The 20,141-nt window shown below is 39.5% G+C and overlaps 1 protein-coding gene across 2 annotated transcripts in view; it reads right to left on the bottom strand.

Annotated features, from left to right (window-relative positions):
- Nucleotides 1-14,379, bottom strand: part of LOC105054164 (phospholipase D beta 1) — a 31,466-nt gene extending 17,087 nt beyond the window's left edge. For both annotated transcript variants that reach the window (XM_010935609.4, XM_073246164.1), the window contains exons 1-2: nt 13,113-14,379; nt 4,291-4,407 (exon numbers count right to left, since the gene is read on the bottom strand). In XM_010935609.4, coding sequence (XP_010933911.2) covers nt 4,291-4,407; nt 13,113-14,222 — 1,227 coding nt within the window. In that variant the 5' untranslated portion in view covers nt 14,223-14,379. The remainder of the gene's footprint in view (nt 1-4,290; nt 4,408-13,112) is intronic.
- Between the last annotated feature and the right edge of the window lie 5,762 nt (nt 14,380-20,141).

The raw sequence follows: 20,141 nt of genomic DNA, 5'->3' as shown, positions 1-20,141 counted from the left end.
CATCAAAAATTGTACATGAATCTTGTCCATATGTAGGATGCCAATATGAGAGCTCTGATGAGGCAAGCTTAAATACCAACATCTTTTAACAGCTGAGGCGGGCTTGCCTAGGCAAACCAACCACATGACCACCCCCAAGTTACAGCTTAACAATAAAAGCTTGAAAGATGGTCCTGGCAAATCCCTCCCTCTAAGAAGAAGCTTTTCTTAGGGTGTACTAATGGTAACCCACAGAGTTCAGGTAATTGCAAGAACGAACTACTTGACAACAAAATTGTAAGGAAAAGTAATTGCTGATCGCACAACAGCTTTGATCCTCATCAATGCAACTAGTGGAACAAAGGGATAACAGTAAAAGAAAATAAAGAACAAGGTGAGTCCTTAAAACCACAAGAAGTTTGTCTCACTAGGAATGAAAGTTTTTGATAAGAATTAAAAAATTAAAAAATTCAAATGGACAAGAAAAGAGATTAGATATTTTATCAGCCAAAGATCTACAATACAATAATCTTTTATCACAATCTATTCCAAGCTAGTTATATGCTATGGGTCCAAGACACATAAACAAGTATTTATATGACTACCTCTCAAAATTAAGCAAAACCAACAACACCATCAAGACCTCAATATTGCAATATACTTACCAAGGAAAAGATAAGAATTATATGAATTATTTTGAAATCAAGCAATTAACTACATAGATACTCAGATAGTATTCAAGTTCTGTATGCAGATAAGAACACGAGATCCTGCTAAATATGTTTAGATCAGAGAGAAAGGGAATTTATAGTGCAAATTTGATAGCAAACAAGGTTGTCTTGAAAATGTGTTCTTAAAAATCTGATGAATCTTCTATAAGGCAATCATTATAGCAATTTTGAACTCATACATTATATAACAAGGAATCATAAGAAGGCATGAATTTTCAACAAGGAAACGATCAAAGCCTAAAATGAATTAGCAAAAGCAAGGAGAGTTGGAACCTGAATAGGAATAGAAAATATCCATGCAAGAATTTAAGGAGATTAGGAGCCTGCTGATATGATGTCACCCATAGTTTCAAATAACACAAAATAGTAGAAGGTTAAAGATAAGAATAACTGTGTGAATGCAAGTTATGCAGAAAGGGAGCTTAAACAGAGATCGTTCTATGATGAAATCAAAGCAACTCGCATAAGATACTAGAAGAAGAAAATGTAGAGTTTAAGCATGCAGCATTTTTCTAGTTTAGCAAGACCATTTTGCAGGAAAGTGGAGCCCCAGAGGGCTCGGCGGCCCTCCAATGGCCTTGGCGGGACACCACCAGTCTTTCCCTCTCCTTTCCTCCTTCCTCTATCTCTCTTTCTCTCTTTCCTTCCCCTCGCTCAGTTTGAACCAGTGTTTCGAATCGAATGCCCGAATTACACTGATAGGCAACTGGTATGGTTTGGCACGCTCCAAACCACCCAGTTCGAGGGCAATTCGGTATTCCATGTAGGAGTCATTTTAACACTTCGTCATGAGATAACAAAGCTACAGGCCATAACAATCTCTACCAAGAAATGTAGTTGACCTATGCCCTTTTTTAACCTAGTACTGTCATTTTATTCCTAAGCACAAGCAAAGTTCACCAGTAACACATAAGCAAATCCAAGAGAACAAATTCTAACTAGATGACAAGAAAAAAAATGCAAATTGCACATAATGTGGTCAATCCATTATTCCTCATCTCAATATGCTTCCAAGGAACAATTCTTGCAGAGAATAAGGAACAAAGTGCAATATTAGCTATTGAACCAGGGTCTAATTAAAGACTTGCATATGCATTTGCAGCTCACTAGCCGCTTGCTTTGTCTGAAAGGTTATTTACAATTCTAAGAAGAACATCAACCCACCATAACCTTCTAGAGATCATTAGTCCTAAGCTTGCATTATCGACCTTTTCTAGTTGTTTCTTAGACAGTCCTAATAAGACAAACCTCAAAAGCAACTAAAATAATATGTTCACAAATTTCAACTTCCAAAGAGGGCATACAGCATGCTGAAATGTTCTTGGAAACTACTCATCAACTCTATGTACATGACGTGACTCTTGGATGAACCAAGAAAGATGACATATGATAAAAGCTGGGTCAAGAAGACCCTGAAACTGCAACAAATTAAACTTAATTTATATTTTAGTCAATAGTCATGGTCCAAAGTGAAAATGATATTCCCCAATGAAGCTTCCATCTCAAACTTCATTATTGACATGCTTGACACAAATGTAAGGAATGAAGGAAATATCATGTAGCCCAATCATAGAGAATCCAAATCTTTGCCGAACTAACAAGAGACATCAGACAATGTTTGATAATGCATGTGCTAAGGTTTTAAATCTCATGGGACGGGACTGTCCCAGTTTTCCCATGAAACATGATGTGCCGCCATCCTGCCCCATCTCGATACTTAGGAGAGGGGATGTCCCAAGACATCCTAATCTGGATGCTGAGATGCTAGCGAGATGGACCTATCCCGACAAATGGGATGGTACTCCATCTCAGTGTCCCGTGAGATGTCCTGTTGGGACCTGAATTTCACGTATGCATCAGCCAATTGCCATCTCTGCCAATAATGCTAGGTTGGCTCAGGTCCAAATCCAAAATTTAAATGAACCTCCTTGGATGGCTGAATTGAGCTGCTCAAAACTTCAAATGACTGAACTACCCAAGTTGGTAGCTCATTTTACCAAGCCAAGTTTTGCTTCAAGGAAAAAAAAATTATCGACTTAAGACTAGAATGAAAGATCCCATTGAAGTGGCTAATCACATGCATATTGTATGCCGGTCCCCTGAAATTAAAACCCACCAATTCCTACTCTTGAGATAGTGGTGGAGGTTGGCTGTGACAATGGCGGCCAACTATGGTGCTGAAAGGGGATTGCAGAAGAGGAGAGAAACACAGGAGAAGTTCGGAATGGGGAAATGCAGATCCAAATGTTTCTTCTCTCCCTGATCTCCATCATAAATTATCCCAGAGCACCACAGAGCCATGTCACCACCCCATCTATCCATCCTCCAACTAGGCCACTCTCACTGAGGTATAAATAGATGGGTAGATAAGAAGGGCACATTGTCAGAAATAGAAACAACCCTTTCTGGCCACTAGAAAAAGAACCCCTTCTCTTCTTCCTAATGATTGCACATCTAGAGCCCCAACCGTCCCTCCTCCCTCTTTCCTTTGTCTACACTGGTTTTCAGAACCACATGGAAGAACAAGGAGGATGAGGAGAAACTAAAACCAATGAAATCAATTAAAAACTTTCTTATGATTTGGGGAGGAAAGATTGAAGATAGATAGAAGAAAAGAGGTGGACATAGAGCAATAGACTGTTAGGGTTAAGCAGAGAAGAGAGATGGAGATGAGGGAGGAGATCAGGAAATTTGACTTTAATGTACCAGAGGACTTGTGACCCAGTCTGGGGTAAGTTTGGTTCCGGGTCAGCAATTTAACATTGCTAATCAGAAATTAGCAACAACAAAAAAATACTGCAATGTCAAAGAAAAAAGAAAGATCGAACTCTCATCAACCCTCTGTCTCACAAGCTGCTTACTGGTCATTAGTGGTCGACCCTCAAAGCTGATTCTTGAATGTTATCAGAACTGGACAGATCTCATTTAGACAAAATAAAGCTGAAAAATCAAGGAAAAAACAATCACATAAAGTAATAAACCCATGAACTCAGTGAAAAAGGTTTCTAAAACCTGGACTCTACACTTTTAAGCTATTTACATAAGCACATGGTTTTGGAAATCTTACCATTATTCTACTTTCTTCCATAAGTATCCTGGTAACCTCATCAATAGCAGAGAAAAAAATGTCTTGTAAAACTCGAATATTAGGTGCCACCTTTAAAACAAGTATTGCACCATAATTAAGAAACCAACATAGATACTACATGGACAATTAGCACAAACAAGCTCAGCATACGTACAAGTCACATCTACCAACTACACATTATGCACCATCCCTGCTGCAAGAATGGGATAAGTACTGCAATCATCACCAACTACACATTGTTTACAAACATCAATATTTAGCTTCATTATCAAAACCTTAGGCAATTTATTACTGCATGTATAACACAAAGTAATACTACCAACTCCAAGCATCCATACTGCCACATACACAAAACAAAAGCAACCATATTAAGCATTTTGAAAATTCCATAGGTAGATCATAAAATTGAAAGTATAAAGAAAATCAATAATCAAGATACATGAAGCCCATGCCAAGCCCAAATGGGAAATAAGGTAATCATTGAAGGCTAACCTGCTGTTTCACCCAGCTGTGTCGTTTTCCAGCAGAACGAGGACAAAGCAACACTTGCACAGAAGAATGCTTGAAAAATCGCCGAGTCTCCTCATCATGGGTTCCCATTAAGCCATCCTGCATACATAACATTGACAAGCACAGCATCAAGTGACATGTATAGATGCCTTCTAAGACCACATTTAGAGGCTTCGGTACCATGACATGCCATTCAAAAATATTCATATCCAAAATTAACTATGAAGATAATTAACTGGTAAAGAAAAATGAGACGTGTGATAACTGTTTATAATGCAACCCAATAAGCTATTCTAAAGATAATGAAATACATGTTGGAAAATTTGGAAGCAGGAACCCATACTAAGAGCACATAATCCTCATATCGTATTGTCACCTGATTCCTTTCCCTCTAGACCTTCAAACCATCAGGGGGAAGCATGACTTCCCTTCAGACAGAGAGGGTTTAGGGGTAGTTGAACCCAAGGAATCCATACCATAGATGCCAAGAAATGTGTTTCTCTCTCCAATTGGGGTTTATTGGGAAACTGATACAAAGTGGGTTTTGTGCGATGCAGAATTTGAGTTCCCCCCATCGTAGCCCTCTTAGATGATTAGACCATAATTTCAAGAAACATGCAACCAGGAAATGAATGAAACTTGCATGGGAAACTCGTAGGAAACAAATTCTATTCATGATATTTATAGCCAGTCTAATGCTGTGCACCTGCTTCTCTCAATTCCTACTTCTAGGAACACCGAACCCTACATTTTAATTAATAAAAAGGGAATAAATATAACCCAAAATAGGGATCCAACATATAAGGACAGAAAAAGAAAGGAAAAGCTTCCTCAAAGAAAAAGTTACCTACTTGATATACAACTGGACCAATGCTCCTTGGTACAGCATTCAGTTTGGTACCACTGAAAAGCAAGCCATAAGGAGGTTGCAAATTAGCTGCGTAATTTTTTTGCTTTGTGTTACACTAGTACCTGAAGACTTGATTATAAAAATCCGTCTCCCATGGTAGATTAATTTTCTGTTTTATGAAGGAGACAGAGCGATATCTAATCAAAAAGGGGGTTCCTTAATGACTAGTTTCTTCATTGTTTCCCTTTGATTTCTTTGCTATTTTTCATGTATTTTTTACACACGCACGCACGCACGCGCGCGTGCACACACACACACACATATATATAATGTTCTCACTTCCCATTTCTCGCATTGGGATTCTTTTACAAGCATTGTTTCACACTTGCTGCTTGTTTCTCACATTTATTTCCTTTTGGGTAGCGTTTGGTGATCCAAATAGGATCACCACGGTGATTTAAGATCACCAGTGATCCGAATCCTATGGTGATATGATCACCAGTGATCTAAGATTACTATGTTTAGTAGAATATGATCTGGTAATTAAAGATTCTCGAGTATCCATGAATAACCTATTTGGTATGCTATGAGAATTCAAGATTACTGATAATATAATACCAAAACTACCCATAATATATTCCATAAAAATATATTTATTAATCATATATAATATAATATAAATAAAATATTACTATATTTATTAATATATTAATAATTAATAAATTTCAAAAAAATATATTTATTAGTCTTATAAATTATTAATCCTATAAAAATATATTAATTGTTATTATAGAATTAATATTTTTATTTATACTTATAATATATTATTTATTAATATAAATATTTACTTTGATTAGAAAAATAAGATAAATAAAAGTAATATATTAAATATTTTTATTATATAAATATAAAGTACTATAAGATATTTTTACTCTAATTTAAAATCATCATTGAATCATAATATGACAATAATATGGTTAATAATATATTATAATGTAATATATATCATAAATATAATATATAATATCAAATATGATATATCATATATATATATATATATGATATTGATATAATATATTAATGATATATTGATATACTAATTTTTTTCTAGACTGAGGGATATTTTTGTCTATATATTTGTGCTTAAGATCACTGCGTAGGGATGATCTTGAATTTCCAACCTCAAGGACGGGTATTCCATCACTGAATTAGGGGTTGATTTAAAATTACTAACACGTAGGATCACTATGGTACAACTAAATGCGATGATCTCATCACCTCCATCCATATCATCCTTGATCTTGAATAGATCACCCCATACCAAATACCTCCTTCAAGGCAGTTATGATACATACTACTCAAATAAGTGACTTTATTTCATTACAATTAGAATTCACTTGAATCTCATCATAATGAGTCTTCAAAAACCTCCCAAGATGGAGATTTGCATAACATTTGCATTCTAAGGACATGTGCATAATGGACATTTGCATTCTAAGGACATGTGCATAATGGATTTTGTCTTTGTTCATTTCTTATATAATATTTAACATGGAAGTGTCAGTGTTTAAGCTTTATAGCATTGAGTAATCACCAATGCTAGTGAAAACAATGGAGAATGTCATAAGAAAGAAGCAAGGTTGGAAGGTTGGATGTTCAGCAAAAAAACAGTCTCGTGACCAAGAATGTTGAGGCGTCTATGTCTTATGCTAAGAAAGATTTGCAAATGAACATTACAGGATGCTTAAGTGGTGGAGCAATAAAATATGAAGAGAGAAAATATATTAAGATGGTGAAATAACAAGCAATGATAGTCTATGTGAAAGTAATGATTGTATCTCTTTTCATATATTCAATTCATGTTACAAGAGATTCTATATATAGAGCAATAAAGGTCTAGATACAATGAACCCAATAAAGGTCTAGATACAATGAACCATATAAATCATGATCTCAATCAAATATTCTCCTACGTAATTTATCTCCTCCAAATTTATCTCTCATGATTGATACATATCTCCGAATTGATATATTTCCTAAACAGGATTATTCTCAACAATCCACCTCAAGCTAGAGCATATATATGATGTATGCCCAGCTTATTACAACTGTAATTTATCCGAGGACTCCCAAGTGCTTTGATGAACAAATCTACTAGCTGATCACTTGACACAAATAAATATAGCCGCAATATCTCGTGACTGTAATTTTTTTGAATAAAGTAGCTGTCAACCTCAACATGCTTAGTCCTTTCATAAAAAATGAGGTTTGAGGCAATATGGATTGCTACCTGATTATCACAAAATAATTTCATAGGTTGTGATTATGTCATGCCCAATTCTCCAGCAACTGCTTCAACCATGTTAGCTCATAAGTAGTCAGGGCCATAGCTCTATATTCAACATCTGCACTCGAATGGGCCACAATATTCTGCTCATTACTCTTTTAGGAGATCAAATTTCTTCCAAACAATACACTATCCAATCATGGACCTTCTATCAGATGGTGAACCAGCCCAGTCAGCATCAGTATAGCCAATTAGCTGAGCATAAGCTGCATAACCCCCATCTTGATATAATAAATCTCTTCCAGGTGCAGCCTTGACGTATTTGATAATTCGGGCTACTACATCCCAATGTGCCTTAGTTTGAGAATCTAGAAATTGACTTACAACACTAACAGCAAAGGAGATGTCTGGTTTGATAATCATGAGATAATTCAACTTGCCAACCAATCTTCAATATCGTCCGAGATTTGAGAAAGGCTCCCCCTCTCCTAGTGCTCGTCTGACATTCAAATCCATAGGAGTACTAATAGATTTGGAGTCCAGTAATCCAATTTCCTTCAAAATATTTAACACATTTTCTCTAACATATATAGATACCATGTTCAAATCTTGCAATCTCAATTTCAAAAAAATACTTCTGAAAACCCAAATCTTTGGTCTGAAACTGTGAATGCAAATGAGTCTTAAGTTGAGTAATACCAACTTAATTATCTCCAATAATAACTATATCATCAATATAGACAACCAGAATTATTCTTCGTCCCTCAGAATGTCTATAGAAATAGAGTGATCTGATTGAGATCTTACTAATCCAAAGTCCAGAATAACTAAACTAAAGCGGCTAAACCAAGCTCGAGGAGACTACTTTAAGCCATATAATGATTTTTTGAGCTTACATACTTTGCTAGAGTACTCCCTTGGAGCCACAAATCCAGGAGGTTGCTTTATGTAGACATCCTCCTCAAGATCTCCATGCAAAAAGGCTTTCTTGATGTCTAGCTAATGCAGGGTCCCATGATGAATGGTAGCCAAGGAAAGGAGCAAACGGATTGAAGCAATCTTAGCTACTGAAAAGAAGATCTCACCAAAGTCTATCTCAGAAATCTGAGCATAACCTTTGACAATAAGTCGAGCCTTCAAACGATCAACCTTTCCACTAGGAGACACCTTCACTATATACACCCAACAACATTTGACTGTAGTCTTACCAAATGGCAAAGACACCAGTTTCCAAGTGCCATTAATATGCAAGGCAGACATCCCTTCCATTATTACTGCCCACCAGCCAGGATGTGCCAATACCTCTATAATAGAGCAAAAAATAGAAATAGAATCCAAGAAAGAGAGAAGGGCTGTATAGGGAATAGATAAGCGATGATAGCTCAAGAAATTATAAATAGCATTAGTAGTAGCACGTCTACCTTTTCTATGTGCAATGAGCAGATCAAGTTTAGAAGGTGATGGTGATGGTGATGGTGTTGATGGATCGAGGTGGGAGGAGCTATGGGTACAAAAGAGGTATCGACAAGTCTTGCCGAAGTGTCATGCACTTCTGCTACAGTGGTTTCTACCTGAGGCACCTTCTTCCTGCGCTGATATGTGATGAGGTCACTCTTTCCTGCTTTCCTAAAAGAAGAAGAACTTGGAGAGGGCATGAAAGTAATGTTCCTAAAAGAAGAGAAATAGGAGTGGACGCAACAATGGTGGATGACTCAGATGTAGTAGAGTTGGAGAAGAAAAGAGTGGACTCAAAAAAGATAACATCGGCGCAAACAAAATATCGATGAAATTCGAAAGAGTAGCATCTATACCATTTTTGCCCTCATAAATATCTGAGAAAAATACATTTAATAGAACGAGCAGATAACGTGGATGCATCGGAAAATAATTGATGAACAAAGCATACACATCCAAAAACACGTAAGGATAATGAATAGGAGGCATCTCGGAGAATAAAACTAAATAGGAATTTGATCCTGAAGAATATTGGAGGACATTCGATTAATCAATTAACATGCAGTAAGGAGAGCATCATCTCGAAAACGATCAAGAATATGCATATGTAAAAGTAATGTTCATGCTATTTCAACAAGATGCCTGTTTTTTCGCTAAACCACTCTATTTTGTTGAGGAGTGTGAAAGCACAAGGATTGATATATCATGCCGCGAGATAACATAAAAGATTGAAATGGAGTAGAAATGTATTCTAAGGCATTGTCACTACAAAGAGTATGAATAGGAACCCCAAACAGAGTGTTAATCTCAGCACAAAAAGAAGCAAAGAACATAGTTCAAAATAATTTTTCATCAAATAAACCCAAGTTACTCTAGAGTAATTAGCAATAAAAGTAACAAAATAGTGGTAACCTTGACTCGAGACAATATTATAAGGACTCAGATATTGGAGTGAACAAGAGCAAAAGGAGTGCTAGCTCGTTTATTAACACAGCTTGAAAATTGAATTCTAATATGTTTTCCAAGTTGACATGACTGACAATCTAATTCACTAATACTAGATATACCAGGAACCATCTTCTTTAGGATAGTTAAGAATGGATTGCCTAAGATAACTATGAATTTGAAATGAAGAAGCAGCAACCATACAGGCAGTAGGTAACTCAGAGGAGACTAGAGCAGACAAACGGTAGAGACCTTGAGACTCATGCCCCGTGCCAATCATCCTTTCGGTCCTCAAATCCTGAATCATAATATTATCAGAAGAAAAGATTACAATACAATTAAGTTTTTTTGTGAGTTGACTAATGAAAATTAAGTTAAAAGAAAATCAAGAAAGAAACAAAACAGAAGATAGAGATAGGGAAGCAGGAGGTGCTACTGTTCCAATACCCCGTACAGGAGTAACACACCCATTGGCTAATGTGATAGATAGTAGAGCATTAGGCCCAGTTAAATAAGAGAACAGATTAAGATTATCAAACATATGGTCAAAAGCACCTAAGTCAAGAATCCAGAGACCAAAAGATGATTGAGGCATGTAGTAGAGTGATCTGACTGAGCAAGTGAGACAATAGGTTCATCGCCTATTGAGCTATCTGCCTTTATAAGAAACGAACATATTCTTCTACAGATATGACGACATAGACTGTCCAATGGACAGTAGACTATCAACATTAGAAACCTCTATTTATATTGTATTAGCGACCTTTAGAAAAAATTCATGCAAGGAGTAACAGGTATCACGACTATGTCCTCGCTTGTTGCAGTAACTACATTTGAAAATATTTTCTTGACCACCTCTACCATCTCGACTTCCCCCACGAATGCCAAAGGATGCTCCAGGTAAACTAGACTGTGTGAAAAGAATAGATGTATCTTCAGTAGGCACATGTTCTGGGACAGCTAGAGTAGAGGCTACTTGAAGTAATCGTGAAAAGAAATCTATCAGTGAAGAAACAGATTCACCACCTAAGATCTAGATTTTGACTGATTCATACTTGGATCGAATACTTTACAGACAAATAACTGAAAATATCTCTTCTCGTTGAGCCTATTGTACTTTCAAATCTATAGTAAAAGGCATTGATTCATTAAATTCAATGAAAAGTACTTGTAATTGGCCTAAGTGTGTCTGCATACCTGTGTCAGTTTATCTCAGTTGAAACAGACGGGATAAGACATCATATATCCCGATGGCATCACTAGTATAGAGCTTGTGAGCACGAGTCCACACCTCTTTATATATCCGATAAGGACAAAACATAGCTATCAAGGATGGATCAATGGCTTGCCACAAAAGACTAAGTAGTTGTGCGTCAATCTGCTTTCAGATGGTTTGATAAGATGTTGAATATCAAAAATGAATTTGAAGAGATGATCTTCCTGCCCTTGATCTAAAAACTTGATCTTGACAGCTACGCTTCAGTTAGCAAAATTTTTGTCATTCAGCTTTATGGTTGTGATTACAATGTTGCCAGAGATTGAAAGACCTGTGACGTTGGCAACTTTAGAATCTCATATTTTTTTACAGATTCCTATGTACGGTGTCAGAAGAGAAAGAAGTAGATATAGCTTCGGCGAAGGAAGGCAATGCAATAAGAAGTCATGTCTTCAATTGGTGAGTGGTGCGCCGCGTAGCGATGACACCTTCGATTGATGAATGTGGGATGGTGGTGCAGAAAATTGCACTTTTAGAAATTAAATCACTCATGAAATAGTTTGATACTATGTGAAAGAAATAATTATATCTCTTTTTATATATTCAATTTATGTTACAAGAGGCTCTATATATAAAGCAATAAAGTTCTAGATACAATGAGCCCAACAAAGGTCTAAATACAATGAACCTAATAAAGATCTAGATACAATGAATCATATAAATCATGATCTCAATCAAATATTCTGTTATCTAATTTATCTCTCATGATTGATACATATCTCCTAATTGATACATTTCCTAAACAGAATTATTCTCAACAGTCTAAAGAATATAAAAAGCAATGGGGATCTTTTTTTTTTTTGGGTTGACAAAATAGCTCTCGCTATGGACAAATATTGAAAAGGTATCTGTAATCTGATGTAATATTTTTGGAATATGACTTCAGGATTCTGATTCTTAGAAGCAGCTATAAAAATTCATTCATTCAAGCAAGCTTAGAACAGCTACACACGATAGGTACAATAAGATTGCTTGCCCCAGAAATCTTAGCTACTAGATAAAAACTTTGCCATCCCACTACTTGAAGTTGATCATAAAATTTCCTACAATCAAAACATTAATTTAGGTCTTAATTTCCATGATTAAGAATAAAAATATTAGAATGCTTTATATATTTTAGCTTATATTGCAATAATGTTTTCATACTAGAGTAGATCAAATATTTCATCTAGAATATCATTACTACAAAAATCATGGTAGTCAATATTTACCATGAGTTACATGAGCAAGTAAGACAACACTTCCTAAGCTTTTAACCATTATATCTACTTTCACTAAATAAAGTACATGTTGAGAAAAAGATTGAGGATAACCTATCTTCTGCATGTATAACTTAACCTTGTAATGGTCCTCAGTACAAACTTAAGTTCAGTGATCACTGACATGCAAATCGGTGTCAAGATTAACTATTTTTTACAACAAATGGTAAAGTAATGGAAAAATCTCAAAGGAAACCAGAAGAAATGGTATTTGTCACTTAAATGATTGCGGTTAGGGTGGAGGGCCACATGCCAAAGTTGTGGCCCCCTACTAATAAGCAGAGATTTCAGGTGTGCTAACCCTGTTTCTTCAAGGTGTTTGTGAGGTTGTTCCTTGATTTAGCATCGCTCTATGTTTAACCACCTAATAATGAACAATATAGGTTAAAAGTCGGAAATGAATTTATAAATAATTCTGAAATTATTCATCTGGAAAGGAAATAACCGCAAAACTAAATCAAATATCAACCATTTCATGACCTTATGCAAAGAAAAAAAAAGGTCATTATGATGTCCAATCAACAGCAAAAAAACTTATTTGATATACTAGGAATGAATGGGATCTGTTCTCTTCACCACCAAACAAAAGCTACAAAGATATGGATAGTCATATATCAATAGCATCACATTAAGCCCCAACAAAAGCACATAACAAGGCATATTCATGGAAATCATGATCATTTGGAAAAAGTGCAGAAGCACTATGAAACAAAAAGATATGTGAAGCCTTACTGTTTGATAACCGAGAATGCTCCTTGAAGTCGGATCATCCCACACAAGAAGCAACACTCTCACCCCTTCCTGAGACTTGGTCTTTAGGAGATCCCCTAGAGTACAATCAGATCCATAACCAGCATCCCGCACCAGATGCACTGTATGGAACACTGACCACCCCGTAATGTAAACCAGATGGCGAGCCTGGCTGATTGCATCAAAGATGTCACGCCAACACTTCCCATGCACATAATGCATCCCATGGTCCAGCCTCAGGTCCGGAAGGCAACCGTCAGGAACATGAGCATCTTGATAAAGTGTGACCTTATTACCTTTCCTGAGAGGGAAATAGGTACCCGGCACGCCACGGTAGTCGGGACCGGCGCCGACTCCATTATGGAACATGCTGAGCCTCTCGATTGGAATATACTGTATCGCAAGCCTCAGTACAGCGCCTGGCTTGCAAGGCTTCCCGTTGGGACCGAGAATTGGGTAAATCCCTTCCACCCTCTGGCCAGAGTAGATCGACTCCACCGGGATGGAAACAGTTCCAATGAGCTGCGCACCTACAATATCACTATCCTTGACGACGAATTCGACTTCGGCGGCATGATGCGCGACCGGGACATTGAAATGCTGCATCCAGTCGGGGTTCTCGCTGTTGCTAACCACGTAAGTCCGGCCAACGACTGCACCGCACACCGTGATGGACACGTAGGGGTCGCTGGTCATCGACGACAGGTGCTCCATCTTGCCGCTGAGAGAGCTGGTGAGCCGCTTGCCGATCATGTCCCCCAGGGTCTTGGAGAACATGTCCATGTTGGGGAGGTTCCTCGCCTCGCACACCCACACGTCGAGGCTGCCGTGGAGGAGCAAGACCTTAAGGGACGCCTTGAGGCCGCCGGTGTTTTCGTAGGGGACCAACTGAAGGTTCTGCCCGTGGTGGGACCCGCCGTGGGGGTCGAGCGGGCCGCTGAAGGAGGTCTGCGGCGAGAAGGACGGCGGAGCTTGGGGGAAGCTACTGGAGAAAGACATCGAGGGGCGGTGGTGGGATCCGGAGATGGAGGGGAGATCAGGAGGCTGATCGGAGAGGCGGATGCTGGCAAGAAGATCATTCAGAGGATACATCGAAGATGTTGACGAGGAATGGCTCAGGGACGGAGGAGTGGAGAGGGAAGGATGGTCGGGCGGTAGGCTGTGAGTGGAGAAGCTATCAGAGCGGGAGGGAGGGTAGGAGGACGGGGGGCGATGGGGGCGGTGGGCTCGTAGCGGGAGCTGCCGGCGTGGTGGAGGCTGGGGGAATTGGGATCGGAATCGTAGGGCATGGAAACATAGGGACCGGGATAGGGGCGGGGTAATGGATAGGGATAGGGATTGGGTTCGGGATTGTAGTAGGGATCGTAGGAGGGAGAGGAAGAAGAGACGGAGGCCGGGGGGAAGGCCGGCGGGGGGTAATCCAAATGGCCGGAGTGGTTGAATTGGGGGTCTGGATTCATGGGAGGGGACGGGAAGGAGTTGGAAGGGTGGAGGTAGTGAGGAGGTCGGTAGTGGTAAGGGTCGGGGTTGGGAGGAGGGAGATACCCGTAGGGGTATGGGTAAGGATTCCCGTAGTTATCCATGGAAAAGGAGATCTTCCTCTGTTTTCTTCGTCCTCGGCCGCTGCGAATCTCTCACGGGGTGGATCCTTTGTTCTTGTCGCTTATTCTTCTCTGAGAACGGTGAAAGGATTCCTTGTGTGCGTACAGCGTAGAAATAGTCACCTGCTCCTGTTGATGTTGTCAACAATATGACGCTGAAGGGAAGAAGGAGAGGGGAGGCGTCGTAACGAGGGAGACGTGCGAAGCAAGCATAAGGTCGAAGTGGTTCTCAAGGTGATGGGAGGGTTGGAGACCGTTGGGTGGGCTAAGTTTTGTGAAGGGAAAAAGTAGTGGGTACCAGAGATTTTTTTTTTTTTTTTTGAGTAAAGACCAGAGATGTATTATTGGGGTCATATTTTTTCTTTCATTGAGGGAAATGGGAATATCTTACCAAAGGATAAGAAGAATGTACATATTTGATGCAAATGGTTTCTGACCTCAGTTTAACAAAAAAAAAAAAAAAAAAAAAGAAAAAGAAAGAAAGGAAGAATGGTGCGCCAAGGAGGAGGGAAAGGCATGGGAATCAAGTCTGGGTCGAAGTGGTCTCGGGGGACCGACCGTTGGGTGGGCTACGTTTTGGGAAGGGAGTAGAAGCTGGGAGGCGGCAGCAGAAAAAGATCGAGAAGATAGCTGAAAAACAAAAGTCAGAAAAAAAGTGGGATCCCAGCAAATGCGTGTTTTAAGAACGCGTTCGTCCATTTTGACACGCGGGAACAATTGTTGACTACTGAAGCCGCAGTTCTTTATCTTGTTTTATGCAATTTATAATATTTCATTGCTAAAATAATGACTATTTTAATCATTATAACATTTGTCTTAAAACAGTGTAAAACTGATAATAACATAAAAATAAGAGTGTTATGTCTGAATCCATACTCAGATCGAAAATTTTTCAGTTATTAAAAATTTAGTTTAAATTTAAATTTGATAAACAATCTTATCTGAAATAAAGTATAAATAATGAATGTTACTTTTTATTATATAACAATGCATACAGAGGAACCATAACAGCCAGTATTTAATCCCTCATTGTTAATACATATAACCTGAGGGGATCTATCCAAAACCATTATGAGAATTGTTGTTTTGTGCCATGGATTTGAGAGTTTTGCAATTGAGAATGAAGGAACAAATCGAGATCTTCTATAATTTGGAATTAAACAAGAATGACTGCAAGGAGTACAAAGTGAAAAGGAGCCATTGACTTAAATTACTCCTGTTAAATGGCTGTTTGATGGATCACTGTATTCCACATGGCAATCAGGTATGGTGTCCAATTCCCGCAACAGGGGTGGAGGTGTATTTTGTTGCTGGGTGAAAAGAAGGGGGAAAACTATTTAACAGAGCCCTTTAAGTGGGGCCAGAGAAGAGAAAGGGAAAAGAGGGGTGGGGGTGGCCTGGTGATTGGCATTGCAGCTATATGCTTATATTTTTGTCATATTCCAATGAGGCTATGCACAGGCTTCATAAGATCAACAATCTAAAACTCATCCTCCCACATACGCTAGCAATCAAAGCCTCAAATTTATTTCTGAAACTACAAAAAATCCTAAACATCAAAATTGCACCATAATACTTGGGAAACATCTTATGCAAACTTCCAGCTACGAGGGTGCATTTGTCTCCCTATGTTGGAGAAAACTACGGGTTTGCAGTCTTCTTCATAAAGCTCATGGGCTATGCATGTTTTTGTGAAAGTTGTCAACAATATTTGTCTTCGGTAGCATCCTCAATACATGATTTGTACTCTGTCTGCATATATGAGGGACTGATTAGAGCAAAAAAAAAAAAAAAAAGTAGAGAAATGACATACTGTTGTCATGCATTGCATTAGATCCCACATCAAAGAGTGACCGTGCCACTTGGGGAGTAGGGTATATGGTCCTAGTATTGTCAAAATGGGTTGGTCCAGCCCGGCCCATAAGGGCCTAAAATTTGATAGGCCGGGCCGGGCTAGGCCCAGTCAAAAAATGACTGAAGAGTGAAGAGTGAAGAGTGAAAAAAAAAAGAGGCAAAGAGCCTGAGAGGGAGAGAGTCTCGAGCGATCGAGCCTGAAGAGTGGAGAGAGACCGAGAGAGTCTGAGGGGAGGCTGGAGGCGGCGCAGATCGGACTCGAAAAATGGAGAAACCGAGAGAGCCCGAGGAGGAGCCACGAGCGAATTTGACTCGGAGGTGGCGGTGCCTCTAACGATCGAGCTTGGAGAGTGGAGAGAGTTCGAGGGGAGGCAGCACGGATCTAACTCGAAGAGTAGAGAGACCAAGAGAATCCGAGGAGGAGAAGGAGCTACGGTCAGATTTAACTCAGAGGTGGTGGCACTGACGAGGAGGAGGAGGAGGAGGGGGTTCGTCTGGAGGTTGGATGGAGGGGTGTCCATCGACGGAAAGGAGAAGGGGCCCGGAGGAGGAGGAGGGGGATAGCCTGAAGGTTGGATGGAGGGGCATCTGTCGGCAGAAGGGAGGAGGGGGCTAGCGTATCTTGATTCGTGATCGGACTCGGAGGTCGGAGGCGACATCACCGACGATGAGGAGGAGGCGGATCTGTAGAGCTGGGAGGTGAAAAGGAAAGGAACCGATAGAGGCGATCATTCTGCTAGTTTGCGGCAGCGGCCGACGATGTGGGACAGCGATGCTCAGGAGTCAGGGATTATAAAATAAATAAGATTTTTTAAGATTTTTTTTTAATTTTCATAGTCCATCCGAACTAGTCCGGCCCAACCCATATTAGCTCTTGGGTTGATGTGGAACGGGCCAAACTAGTCCGGTTGTTATTTGGGCTATTCATATGGCAGCCCAGCCCATCCCATTTATAGGTTGGGTTGGGCCAGCCTTGTGGGTCAAGTCCATTTCATATGGTCCCTAGGTTGGGCAGCCACCTTAGGCTTAGCCTTGCATGCCGGTGTGATGTTGTTGAGCACGTGAAGTACAGCATAGCCATGTCGAACCCCATTGGGTTATTGTGGGGGCTCGCTCCAATTGTGAGCGGGGTCAACTCGTGATGAGGGCATCATGAGATTGGGTAAAGAAGAATGTCACTACTGCATAGAGAAATTATTATATGCGCCAGGCCCAATAAATCAATCCAAGGACCTCTAATTTGATCTTGCATTGTTTAAATACACAAGGGTAATCCTTGTGGTCGATGACTGTTGGACTGATCTAATGATCTGATTTATCTAATAATTACACCAACCGCATGTGAGAAAGAGACTAGGTGCCTCTCTGGCACGCGGTCCCTGTGCCAAACAGTAACCTAAAAGCTGGACGAGTCTCAACAATTTTAGTCGATGCATTTTCGATCAAAAATAGTGGCGCAGAAATCTTCAATCTATATATTAAAAAAATTCGACAAAATGGAATACCAAATGAAATATAGGTTGCGTTTGATAGCTGGCAATCTAGATAATTTTCAATCTATATATTAAAAAAATTTGATAAAATAGAATACTAAATGAAATATAGGTTGCATGTGATAGTCGGCAATCTATCTAGATTGCTAGTAATTTAAACTGAGTCCATCGGATAATTATATTTGATATTTATTTTTAATAGTAATTTATCTTGTATTGATAATCTGGATTACTTCCATCAGATTATCGATAATGTGGTAATCGATTAATAATTATTTTGGACCAAATTGCCCCTGCCCTTTTCTCTTCCGTGAAAGCAAAACCCACGCGCCCACTTCCCTTTTCCTCTCCTCCCATGCGCCTGCTTCTCCTCCTCTCCTCCCACACCGCTGATAAACTGCCCTCACACCTACGGGAAAATTGTCGCCATTCTCGCCGTTGCCGCCTCACATCGCCTCCGGGGAGATCGCCGCCATTCTAGCTGTCGTCGGTGACTAATAAGATTTTTTTTTTCGTATAGAACCTTTCCCCTTCCCCTCTGCCACCATCCTCAGCGCCTCCTCCCACCCCTCCCGACCTCGCCACCATCCTCCTAGCACCCGCCCACCATCTCCGCCACTGTCTTCTAGGGAGGGGGCGCTATCTCCCCACTGTCTCTACCACCATCTCTCCCACCGTCTCTGCCACCATCCTCCCAGGTCCCCCCCACCCACCATCTTCGCCACCACCCTCCCGCCCCTCCCATCCTCCCAGGCCCCCCACCCCACCATCTCTGCCACCACCCTGCCAGCCCCTCCCACCCATCCTCCTAGTCTCTGCCATCGTCTTCTAGGACCCCCCCCCCCTCTGTGGTAAGTTTTATATATATATATAAAACCTCCCCCTCCCCTCCGCCACTATCTTCGCAGCGTCTCCTCTCCCCTCCGGCCCCGCCACTATTCTCTCAGGCCCCCCTCCTCTCCACCACCATCTTCTCAGGCCCCCCTCCCCTCCGTGGTAAAAAATTTTTCTTTTCCATATAAAACTTGCCCCCCCCCCCACCAACCCTCCATCACTGTCCTCTCAGGGCCCCCCTTTCCTTCACCACCATCCTCTTAGGACCCCCCTCCCCTCCGCCGTAAGACACCCCTCAGTCCCACCCTCCCCCCTCAACATGCCTCCATTCCCATCTCTTCCTCTCCCTTCATCTTATCCAACCTCCTCTGTTCCTTTATTAATTTTAAATTTTATGTTAGTTTAACATATAATTTATTAAAATATTTACTTAAATTTATTGAAATATATTACTAAAAAATATATTATTTTTCTTATCATAATACTCTGATTTAGATGGATCGACTGTCAGAAGAGTTGCTTCCAAAATTAACATCTATCATTGTAATGTACATCAACCTTCATAGGGCCATTGTTTCGTTAACTAGTATATTGCATACATATTGTATTAATTTATTGATTAGGAGAAGTAACAAGAGAAAAAAGATTGATCTTGGTGAGTATGATAGACACAAGGTTAGAAAAATTATTTTAAAGAAGATTGTATTTGATTCTGAGCTGGCATGTATAGAAAATACATGCATGGATAGGAAAAGTTTTCATGCATTATGTGATATGTGACAAAGTACAGGAAGATTGTCGAGTACCAAAAATATATATGTTGAGGAGATGGTTGCTATATTTTTACATACATGTGCTCACCATGCTAAGAATAGAGTCATTAAAAGACAGTTTGTAAGGAGTCGTGAGATAATTAGTAGACAGTTCACAGTTGTGCTGAAGTCTATTCTTCTTTGTCATGAAATATTGCTCAAGAAATCAGAGCCCGTTCTTGATAACTCAACTGACTATAGATGAAAATGGTTCAAGATAATTTTTCTAATTATGTGGATAAACATTATATTTCTTTTAAATTATTTAAGAAATATTTTATATTAATATAATAATAATAATATTTTTTATTATAGAATTGTCTAGGTGCCTTAGATGGGACATACATTAGATGCACTGTCATTGACATTGACAAGCCTAAGTACAGAATAAGGAAAGGTGAAATAGCTATGAATATT

This window comes from Elaeis guineensis, chromosome 11, assembly GCF_000442705.2.
Source record: "Elaeis guineensis isolate ETL-2024a chromosome 11, EG11, whole genome shotgun sequence".
NCBI classification, from domain to species: Eukaryota; Viridiplantae; Streptophyta; class Magnoliopsida; order Arecales; family Arecaceae; genus Elaeis; species Elaeis guineensis.
Note: the sequence above shows the minus strand (reverse complement) of the source record. Positions and strands in the feature narration are given on the sequence as shown.